The following is a 10,682-nucleotide window of genomic DNA, read 5'->3' as shown; positions in this document are numbered from 1 at the left end:
TGGGGGGGGGGGGAACGGGGCCAATTTGGCTGGAGGGGGAACTGGACTAGTTTGGCTGGAGGGGGAACTGAAACAGTTCGGGGGTGGGACAAGGGGAACTGGGCCACTTTGGGGGGATGAGGGGGAGCTAGACCAGTTTGGCTGGAGGGGGAAGGTGACCTGGACTGGTTTGGCTGGAGGCGGGGAGGTGATGGGGAGCGGCCTAGTCAAGTCGCGGGGTGAGGGGCTCGTCCAGGCCAGGCAGGAGAGGGGCCGGCGCGCCCCGGGCATCCCGTCACCGTCCCGACCCCTCCTCTCTCCCGGCCCCCGCTCCGGGTGCCCTTGTCCGCGGCCCCTTTAAGGCGCGGGGGGGGCGTGTCCCGGCGGACGGTGCGGATTGGCTGGGAGCGGGGGGGCGGGCGGCGGCGGGCGGGCGGCCATTGGCGGGGGCGACGGGCGCTGAGTCAGCGTGCGCGGCCCACGTGGTGCGCGCGGGGCGCGGCGGGGCGGGGCGGGGCGGAGGATGGGGCCGCGGGCCGCGCTGCTGCCGCCGGCCCGGCGGGGGGGGGCCCGGCTGGGGGGGACCCTGCTGGGGGCTGCCATCCTCGGGGGGGTCCTGCTGGCGGCCGCCCAAGCCCACCCGGATCCGGAGCGGGACGGGGACGGGGCAGAGCCTTGCCGAGCCTGCCGCGGCCTGGCTGACAGCTTCAGCAGGGTGCGGGGGGGAATGGGGGCCGTGGCGGGGCGGGGGGACGGACGTGGGGCCTGGGAAGGGGGCATTGGGGGTGGTGGGGCCTGGGGGGTTATGGGGGTGACACAGCCCCCGTTGCAGGGGGAGCCGGGGGTGCGGGTGTCAGTGGCGTGGTGGTGGGGGGGCACAGGTGACAGGTGGCGGGGGACACGGCCTGCGGTGTGGAGGGTGGCCCGGCGCAGGGTGACGTAGTCTGGGGGTGACAGGCAAAGAGGGACAAAGGGGGTCCTGTGTGGGGTGATGTGGCCATGGGGAGCACAGGCTGGGGGGGGGGAAGGAGGTGACAGGGCTGCGGAGTGTGGGGTGGCCCGGGGGGACATCGATGAGGTGGGGGCCACTCCCACAGTGTCCCTCGGGAGCGGAGGGGTTCCCAGAGGGGCACAGCGGCTGGGCTCTGTGGAGGGGAGAGGGTGATGGGTCCCTTGGGGGGAGGAGGGTGGCACGACCCAGGGGTGATCCAAGAGGGAGGGGGGGTCATTGGGGGGGTCCCATGCCTGCGCTGCCCCCCCTGCGTGCCCAGGGCCTGGAGCGGACGGAGCACGAGGGATTTGGTGGGGGCAACACGGCCTGGGAGGAGGAGAAGCTGTCCAAGTACCAGCACAGGTGGGTGCCCCATAGCTGGGGGGGGAGTCTGGGGGGGGGGGGCCTAGCTGCTCCCCACACTGACCCCCCTCTGTTTCCACAGCGAGACCCGTTTGCTGGAGGTGCTGGAGGGCGTCTGTGCCCCCTCAGACTTCACCTGCCACCAGCTGCTGGAGCGGAGCGAGGAGCACGTGGAGCAGTGGTGGTTCCACGAGTGAGTGTGGGGACGGGGACGCAGGGGGGACAGGTGGTGGCAGGGGGCTGAGCACCATGTCGTCCCCCCCCCGTCCCCAGGCGGCAGCAGCACCCCGACTTCTTCCAATGGCTGTGCATGGACAGGCTGGCGCTCTGCTGCCCGCCCGGCACCTACGGCCCTGACTGCCGGCGTGAGTAGCTGTGGCACGAGCGGGGTGCTGGTGGGGTGCCAGCAGTGTTGCCGGGGCTGGAGGGCCCCCCACCATGCTGCCCCCGGCCCGGGCTGCCAGCCGGCTGGTCTCCCCCCACACAGCCTGCGCCGGCGGGCCGCGGCAGCCCTGCAGTGGCAACGGGCGATGTGATGGCGACGGCACACGCCGCGGCACTGGCCTCTGCGTCTGCAGCCCGGGCTACGGCGGCCCCTTCTGCGCCGAATGCGGTGACGGGTACTACGAAGCCTCGCGGAACAAGAGCCACCTGGTATGTGCCGGTAGGTAGGGGTCCAGCCCGGTGGGGAGGGGGCCTGTGTGGCTGGGGGGTCTGCCCTGGCACTGCCCTGGCACCGGGTGCAGGCAGCTGCCCCCCTGCCTGTGCCCATGCCCACTCCCCCCTGCCCACAGAGTGCTACCGGGCGTGCGGGCGCTGCACGGGGCCGGAGGACTCCAGCTGCCTTCGCTGCAAGAGGGGCTGGGTGCTGCACGAGCACCGCTGCATCGGTGAGGGCCGTGGGGAGGAACTGGGGGGGGGGAGGTGTGTGTCCCAGGAGCTGGGGCTCAACGGGGCCGTCCCCCCTCCTCTCCCCCAGACATCGACGAGTGCGGCACGGAGATGGCGCACTGCCGAGCCAACCAGTTCTGCGTCAACACGGAGGGCTCCTATGAGTGCCGAGGTCAGGCGGAGGTGGGGGGGGTTTCTGTGCAGGTGGCTCCCCCCTGCTCAGGGCTGTCCCCCTCCTGCCCAAGCTGCCACTGGCTGGGCTGGGAGGGGGCTCCGGCGGTGACCCCAGCTCCTCTCCCCGTGGCAGACTGTTCCACAGCCTGCATAGGCTGCATGGGCGCCGGGCCGGCTCGCTGCAAGAAATGCAACAAGGGCTACTGGCGGGATGGAGCCAAGTGCCTGGGTGAGTGGCTCCTGCGGCCTGAGGGGGGGTGGCTCTGCCCCCTCCCCGCTGCCCGAGCCCTGCCTGAGCCCTGCCTCCCCCCGCAGACGTGGATGAGTGTACCAGCGCCGAGGAGCCGGTGTGCACGGGGGTGCAGGAGGTGTGTGAGAACACGGAGGGCAGCTACCGCTGCGTCTGCGCCCGTGGCCACGTCCGACGGGATGGACAGTGCGTAGAGGACAAGCCCCCTGGTACGGCCTGACGCGGTGGGGAGGGGCACAGAGTGCGGGCAGGGGGTGGGAAGGGGTGGCAGGGGGCTCTGCCAGCTCCACCATTGCCCCCCGTGAGCACTGTCCTTGCAGATGCCCCGGAGAAGGGTTTCTTTGACGACGTGACGGATGACGAGGTGGTGGTGCTGCAGCAGATGTTTTTCGGTGTGATGATCTGCGCCCTCGCCACACTGGCCGCCAAGGGCGACATGGTTTTCACCGCCATCTTCATCGGTGCCGTAGCTGCCATGGCTGGCTACTGGCTCTCCGACCGCAGCGACCGTGTCCTCGACGGCTTCATGAAGGGCAGATAGCTCTGGGGCTGCCAGGCACGGGCCGGGGGGCAGGCTCAGCCTGGGGTGCAGGGTACCCCCCCAGCAGGGGCTGGCTGCCGAGGCCGGATCCTGCGCGCGGTGCTGTGCCCTGCATGCGTCCCCCAGCCCCCCGTTAGCGTAGGGTCTCGCCTCCCCACTGCAGAATGAGCTGGGGGTGCCTGGTCCCAGGGGAGCTCTCTCGTAGCCCCCTCTGGACATGTATGGTGATGCTGAGCAGTATGGCACTGCAGGGGGGGGGCACAGCATGCTGCCCTCAGCCCCTCGTGCTCTGGAGGAGAGGCCCGGCACCGTGGGGTGCTCTGGCACTGCCGGGTGCCGGGGCAGAGATGCTGGCAGAGCTCGGCCCTGCTGCCTGCCCAGCCAGCGTCCCCTGGGCTGGGGGCTGCTGGCACCGTGGGACGTTGTGTCCCCCCCTTTGTGAGACCATTCCCCGTGGGGCAGTGAGGGGCTGGGTCCCACCTCTGTCCTGAACTGTGGGGCTGGGAGAGCTGCCCCCCGCCCCAATCCCTCCTCCCCGCATCCCTGGGCAGAGCCCATCCCTCCCCCCAGGCCGGGGGGGCCAGGGGCTCCGGGGGGGCAGGGGTGGCTCCTGGGGTGCCGTGCTAGCCGGGGAGGGGTGGGGGGTCCTGCTGGATGCATGAGCGTGGCCGTTGCATTTGTCCGTGGTTTGTCCGTCGGGGTGTGCCCATCTGTCCGTGTGTCCATATCTCAGGAAATAAAGCTCTGCACACCCAGCCCGGCTGCTCGGGGTCGGGGGGGTCCAGGGGGGCCTGGGGGTGCTGTTGCCCACTGCCGCCCTCCGCACGCCACCGGGGCCGCCTCCTCCCAACATAAACTTTTATTTCTCTGGTTTGGCACAAACGGAGCTGGCCCAGCCCAGCTCCCTGCTCCTTCCCAGCCCTGCAGGGGCGCGGGATCGGGCCCCCAGACCCCCACGCCTGGCTGGTCCCCCTGCACCCCCCAGTCTCTGCCCGTCCTCACCGCCTCTCCCCGGCTCAGAGCTCGATGGTGTCACTGGAGAGGCTGCGGGTGTCCGCCGCTTTGCCAAGGGCTGGGAAGCTGCGGGGGCCCTCCCGTTCCCAGCCGGGGGGCACGGCGGGCACCAGGAGGGGGGCCCGGCTGGGCGCCTCGTCCAGGGGCAGGCTGTCGGGCGAGGAGAGCCCATGGCGCCAGGGGTTCCAGCTGATCTTCAGCGAGCTGCTCTCCAGCGAGCTGGCCGAGGCGGTGACGGTGACGGTGACGGTACCGGGGGGCTGCCGGGGGCCAGGCAGCTCCGTCAGCGAGCTGCACCGCACCATGCGCCCCAGGCCGGGGGTCTCGTCGGGGGCGGAGGAGCCGTGCAGTGAGGTGCCGGAGCCGCGTCGGGGCCGGCCGAAGAGGCCGTCGTGCAGGAGGTGCCGGCGGCAGAGTGCCTGGTCGATGCTGCGGCGCAGGTCGATGGGGGACGGGGGGCGGAAGGCCAGCTCCCCCAGCGAGGGGGACGAGCCCTGCTCGAAGGCGGCGCAGGAGCGGGCGGCCAACACGTTGGGGCACTTGGGGCTGAGCCCCGGCACGCCGGCGGCGGCCGCCCAGGCCTCGTTGCTGTCCTTGAGCGCCCGCAGGGGCAGCTGCTCCGCCGGGTTGCGGATGAGGCTCTTGGAAATGTCGCCGGTGGGTGCCCGCTCCGGGCCGGTGCCGCTGGTGTTGCCGCCGGCCCAGTCGTAGCAGTTGTTGGGATACTCGGGCGCCTCGGCTTTGCGGCTGGCGCAGAAGTACCCCAGCGCCTTGACCCAGCAGGAATGGCCGGCGGCGCTGCGCCGGCGACAGAGTTGGCACAGCGGCTCGGCGGCGGCCGCCAGCAGTGCCAGCACCGTGCCCAGCTCGCCGACCCGCAGCCAGAGCTGTGCCGCCCAGCCTGGCCGGGAGAAGCGCCCGGGGACGCCCAGCACCCCCCGCAGCCACAGGGCGCTGTAGACCTGCAGCCCACACACCGGCAACCCCGCCGCCGCCGCTGCCGCCAGCGCCCAGGCCCCCCGCCGCAGCCCTGGACCCCCGCCACCCCCTGGCCCTTCCCGCGGCGCCCGCAGCACCCGCCAGCACCCCCAGAGTCCCCCCAGCAGCAGCAGGGCCCCCGCACTGCAGCCCAGCGCCTGCAGCCCCAGCCCGGCCCAGGGGCCCAGCCGGGGCGGGAGCAGGTCGGCGGCCCCCAGCACGCCGCTCTGCAGGGCAACGGTGGCCACCAGGGCCGGCAACCCCCGCAGCCAGGCCGGCAGCAGCCGGAGCTGTGCCAGGCGCTGGAGCCGCTGGAGCAGGAGGGCGAAGGCGGCGAGCAGCAAGGGGAAGGGGACCGTGCTGAGCAGCAGCAGCGCCCGGGGGGGCAGGTGGCCCCGCGCCCCGTAGGGGTCCAGCAGCAGGAAGGTGGCTCGCAGCAGGCAGGCGGCCAGCAGTAGCCCATGGGCCCCTAAAACATGGGAAAGGTGCGGGGGACGCAGGGCGGCTGCTCCCGCCAGCCCGGCCAGGCAGCCCAGTGCCAGCAGCAGGAAGACGGCGGCCACCCCGTAGACGTGGCCCTCCCAGGCGAAGCCCAGCCGGCGCCGCAGCTCGAACCAGCGCAGCCCAGTCCCGTTGGCCCCCGGCGCCGGGGAGGGATGACCGGGCTGTGGCTGCAGCATGGATGGATGCCGGGGGGCTGGCTGCGGCGTCACCCCTGCCTGTCGCCACGTGGCCGAAGGGGCTGCGGTGCCGTGGGTGGGGGGCTGCGTCCCCAGGGTTTCTGTGGGCAGGAAGGAGGGGGACGGTCAGTGGGGAGTGAGGGGGGGACCGCATGCAGGTGGATCAGTGACACCCGGCCCCCATCTGCACCCCGTGGCTGGGATGCATCAGCCACAGCACCCCGGCACCGTGGGGGGGAGGGATGCCCTGTGTCAGCCAGACCCCCTCCCGGGGGACTCCGGCAGGACCCTCAGTGCAGGGGGTGTCACAGACATGGGCACCTCCCTGATGCCCCCCTCGGGGAAGATCCCACCCACCGGGCACTTAGCACTAATCTTAGGAGTAGATTAGGTCCGTCGCCGGGCACAATCCTGATTGAAGGTGTCACCGTGTCCCAGCTGGGCAGCTCAAGATAGCTGCTATCCCCCCCGCCAGCCCCGACGCCCCAGGGATGGGCTCCCATGGCATCCCTATTGGGGACCGACTGGATGTGCTCGGCTGCGGTGTCCCCCCCATCACCTGAGTGTCTGGTCCCGGCTGTCCCTGTGGTGGGATGTGCTGTTGGCCGTGGGGTGGCCTCAGTGGCGTTTGGGATGCTCATGGGGCCCACGGCGCCCCGGACCCGCTGTGGGGAGCCGACGTCCTCCTCAGGCAGCAGCCCTGCGAGAGAGGGCAGAGCCAGGCGCTGGCACCTGCGGGGGCTTGGTCCCTGCTGAGGAGCCCCCCCATGCCACGCTGGCTCCTACCTGTGCTGGGGGTGCCGGGGACACCCGTGCTGGAGGTAGGCGGTGGTGCAGGGCTGGTGCTGATGGCAGCCCCCTTGGTGGTGGGCTGGGGTCCACGCTGCCCTGTCAGCCTGGGGTCCATGCGAGGAGGGGCCACATCCCCGGGGCTGGTGGTGGCACGGCTGAGCGGGGCCCTCCGGGTGCTGCGCTGGTGGACTGGCAGCACCCAGGTTCGGGGCTCGGCCAGCCCCCAGGATGGGGCTGTGGGGTGCAGCCATGGGGCAGAGCTGGGCAGAGCTGGGGAGGGCCTGGGGGGCCCTCCCAGGTCCTCCCGTCTGCCCACCGGCTGCATGGAGCCAGGGCTGGCATGGGGACCTCGGGCTGGCCCCGTGCCCGTAGGGTGGGGGACGGGGACAGTGCCCAGTGGGACCGGCTGGCTGGTGGCTGGAGTGAGCTGTGTGCCCTGAGGGATGCCCGGGGCCGCCATGGGTTCCTCCGCCACTGTCTGTCCCCCTGCGTGCGTGTCTGCTGTCCCCATCCCTGTCCCCGCTGACGGCGTGGGGGTCAGGGCGATGGTGGACATGGTTGGCTGAGGGCTGGGGGTGCTGGCTGGCCCGGTGGCATTCTGCCCGGCTGGAGATGGTCCCTGCCCTGCCCAGGGCAGCCTTGGGGAGCCCGGCTCTGTGTCCATGGGCACCTTAGAGGTCAGTGTCCCCAGTGCAGAGCCGTGAGGAAACCAGGTCTTCCCCCGGGGACTGTCCTGGCCTTCGGCATCCGTGATGAGTGGCTCCTCCACCACGGCCGGGGCTGCGCCGCTGTCCTGCTGGGCCCTGGTGCCAGCGCCTGCCATGGTGGTTTCTGTCTCCAGGAGTGCCCCGGTGGCATCTGCCGCCTGCAGCGGTGGGGCCCAGCGCATGGGGCTGCCACCCCTCCAGCGCTCGCTCCCGGGTGCCCCGGCACCGCTTGGCTCCCCCGACGCCTCCCAGGCAGGGGACGGGTCTGGCCACTGCTGTCCCCAGAGAGGGCTATGCAGGGAATCCCTGTCCCGCTGCAGGGTCCCACCTGGGGACAGCCCCGCCAGCAGCGTCCCCTGGGCCCTGGCGGGGACGCCGGCAGACAGGAGCAGCCCCCAAGTGACGAACCGTGCTGCAGCCATGGTGAGCGCCCAGCTGGCCCTGCGGGGACAGGGACTCAGTGAGCCAGGACCCACAGTGGCTACCCCGGGGGGGGATCATGCCACTGGCCGTGGGGCTGCTGTGCCCACAGCAACCCACTGCCCAGGGCGAGAGCCAGCGGCTAGGCTGTCCCTGCTCGGGCTGGCCCTGGGCCCTGTTCCCAGCTGTCCCCGTCCCCAGTGTCCCTGCTGCCAGTGGCCCCATTCCCGGTCTTCCCCATGCCCGCGTCCCCAGTGCTGGTGCTCCTTGATGCTTAGTGGTCCCTGCCCCTAGTATCCCCGGTGTCTCCTTCCCGGCCTCTGTGTCACCGGTGTCCCCCTCCTCGGTGTCCCCTCCCTGGTGTCCCCTCCCTGGTCCTCCATCCCCGTTGCCCCTCCCCAGTGTCCCCTCCCCGGTGCTCCATCGCCGGTGCCCGTCCCCGGTGTCCCTGCTGCCGGCGGCCCCGCTCCGCCGCACACCGTTCACCTTGGCTCGTCCCCGGCTGCATCCCGGCGGGGATGCCCGGCCCGGCGCGCCCCGCCGCCGCCGCACACGCGGCTCAGCGCCGCCGGGCCGGGGCCGGGAACGGGGCCGGGACCTCCCGGTGGCGGCGGCGGGCCCTGCGGTGCGTGTGCGGGAGCCGGCGGGGATGCGCTTCGGGGCCGGGCCCGCGGCCGGCGCGGGATGAGAGCGGGGCCGGTGAGGCCGCCGCATCCCGCGGACCCCGCCTGGAGCCCGCCGGGCCGGCCCTGCTCCTCGGTGCTCGGTGCCGTGTGCCCGGGCCGCCGTGCGGCCAGCCCCCTCCCGCCGCCCGCCGCAGCCCGGGAGGCCCCGGTGCCGGAGCCGGCCGCAGCCCCCCCGCTGACCTGCCGGTGCCGGTGCCGGTGCCGGTGCCGGTGCCGGTGCCGGTGCCGGTGTGGGCGGGCCGGGCTCTGCGGCGGAGCGGGCGGCGGCGGCGGCGGCGGCGGCAGCCGGTCACGCGCCGCCCCGAGCCGCGGGCACCCGCGCGGGAGCCCGCCCGGCACCGGGAGGGGGGGGCGCGGGGCGCCCGGGCGCGGCTGCGGCTGCCGTGCGGGGACCGGGACCCCTGGGGGCTCCGCTGGGGGGGGCTCCGCTGGGGCAGGACCCCGAGGGGAACGGGTAGCCCCCACTGCGGGGCTGTTGCCGAGGCCGGTCCCACCGCGGCCATGGGGCCAGCGGGGTGGGCTGCGGACACCCCCGGGCAGAGCCCCCGCGAAGGTCCGTGGGTGGCCCTGGCACCCTCCTGCCCCACACCTGCCCCACACCTGCCCCAACTCCTCCTGCCCACCCTGCACGGGGTAGGCAGCACCCTGGCAGCCGCTGGGCTATGGGGCCCTGCCAAGGTGCAGGTAATTAATCAGCTAATTGTCCTGCTGGAGAGCTGCCAGCCCCGCCAGGGCTTGAGCTGGCATTGGCACTGCCACGGCGCCACAAAGTCACACCGGCTTCGGGCTCTGCCCCAGACGGTGGCGTAGCCCAGCTCCATGCCTGCACCCTGGCTCCCTCAAGGCTGTACCTGAGCCACCACGGCCTTGGCAAACCCCTGTCACCGTTGCCCGCCTCTTGCCCAGGCCAGCGGGGACATGTGGCACCTCAGGTCCCCATGGCAGCGCCAGGCTGGCAGCAGCACACAGTATCCCCTTCCCACTCCCTGCAACCTCTCCGTCCCCGGGGCATTGTGCCTGGGCTGGACTCACCGCGGGGGCATGGGGCATTTCGGGGCCCCAGTCCACCCCTCCGTGCTGCTGGGCTGGCCGTGGGCAGTGGGGCCAGGGGGCTGCGGCAACCAGCCGAGCACAGGGGCTGGGGAATTTGGGCAATGCCGATGCGCCAGCCCCCACGAAGCAGGCAGGGCAGGCGGCTAATCTGGGGATTAGCACAGGGCAGGTCGCATGGTGGGGGGAGAGCCGGGCAGCAGCAGAGCCCGGAGGGGCGGCTGGCAAGCACCAGGCACCGAGGGGCACTGCCAGCACCACAGCCGGCTGGTGACACCCTGCAGACAGGGCGGCCGCGGTGCTGAGCGTGCGGCGGGGCTGTGGGGAAGGGCCCGGCTGTGCCCCACACACCGCAGTCGTCGGGTGCCTCGAGCACGAGGTGCGTGTGCCGCAGCCACCTCCGTGTCCCCGGTGCCGTCAGCGGTTTCCTCCTCTGCCAAGTGACTCATCGGCAGATGAGAAGATGAGAAGATGAGAGCCCCGCTCCTGCCACCGCAGCGGCTGCCTGCCTGCGCAGCCAGGGACGCCGGGCAGGGGATGTGACCCGCGCTCTCGCACCCCTGTGCCCACGGTGACCGGGGTTTCTCCAGCTTTTGGCCACTGTCCTCACTCTTATCCCAGGCTCTCCTCCAAGGAAGCAGGGTGAACCCCCAGTTTAGAAGAAAACAGGCCCAATTAAGCACCCACAAACAGCCTGGAGCCCAGCTTCGTGTTTTCACGCCCACTGTGTGTGTTTTACGGTGCTGCCCTGTCCCCTCCATGGTCCCCCTCGGTTGTGCTGCTGACCAGAGATGTGAGCTCCATGTCTGCGTGTGCTGGAAGCACGGGCTGGGAGACAGAACCCGCTCTGCCAGGATGCAGTGCCCATGGGAAGGCTGCTGAGTCCCGTGGGAGTGTGGTGGCTCCGGGCTGAGGATGCCAGCCCCGGGGGCACAGCCGCCAGCGCGCACACTTCCATTTTTGTCCGGCGAGGCTGGGAGAGGAGTCACCATTGTCACAGCCATATTGGGACAAATGTTCTCGCTGGCAGCAGAAACCTCGCAGGAGCCCCTGAGTGGGAGCAGTCGTGGGGCTGCTCCATGGGGGCCAGGGTGGCACCTGGGGCTTCCCCCCGCTCCCCCAGGGAGGTGGCCGGTGTGAGGGGACACACTGCTCTCTGCCGTTGC

General features: G+C 72.2%; 2 protein-coding genes across 2 annotated transcripts; one reads left to right on the top strand and one right to left on the bottom strand.

Moving 5' to 3' along the window:
• The first annotated feature begins 481 nt into the window (after positions 1–481).
• CRELD1 (cysteine rich with EGF like domains 1) lies at positions 482–3,944 on the top strand. The gene is made up of 10 exons (XM_063348273.1): positions 482–694; positions 1,251–1,333; positions 1,416–1,526; positions 1,607–1,698; positions 1,821–1,997; positions 2,128–2,223; positions 2,313–2,396; positions 2,532–2,627; positions 2,714–2,857; positions 2,969–3,944. Exons 1-10 carry the CDS (start codon positions 503–505, stop codon positions 3,187–3,189), a joined length of 1,296 nt encoding a protein of 431 aa, XP_063204343.1. The 5' UTR covers positions 482–502; the 3' UTR covers positions 3,190–3,944.
• A 93-nt stretch (positions 3,945–4,037) lies between these two features.
• On the bottom strand, positions 4,038–8,749 carry PRRT3 (proline rich transmembrane protein 3). The gene is made up of 4 exons (XM_063348272.1): positions 8,647–8,749; positions 6,648–7,801; positions 6,421–6,561; positions 4,038–5,962 (listed from the first exon to the last, which is right to left on the bottom strand). Exons 2-4 carry the CDS (start codon positions 7,780–7,782, stop codon positions 4,206–4,208), a joined length of 3,033 nt encoding a protein of 1,010 aa, XP_063204342.1. The 5' UTR covers positions 7,783–7,801; positions 8,647–8,749; the 3' UTR covers positions 4,038–4,205.
• Between the last annotated feature and the right edge of the window lie 1,933 nt (positions 8,750–10,682).

Source organism: Chroicocephalus ridibundus, chromosome 10 (assembly GCF_963924245.1).
Source record: "Chroicocephalus ridibundus chromosome 10, bChrRid1.1, whole genome shotgun sequence".
NCBI classification, from domain to species: domain Eukaryota; kingdom Metazoa; phylum Chordata; class Aves; order Charadriiformes; family Laridae; genus Chroicocephalus; species Chroicocephalus ridibundus.
Note: the sequence above shows the minus strand (reverse complement) of the source record. Positions and strands in the feature narration are given on the sequence as shown.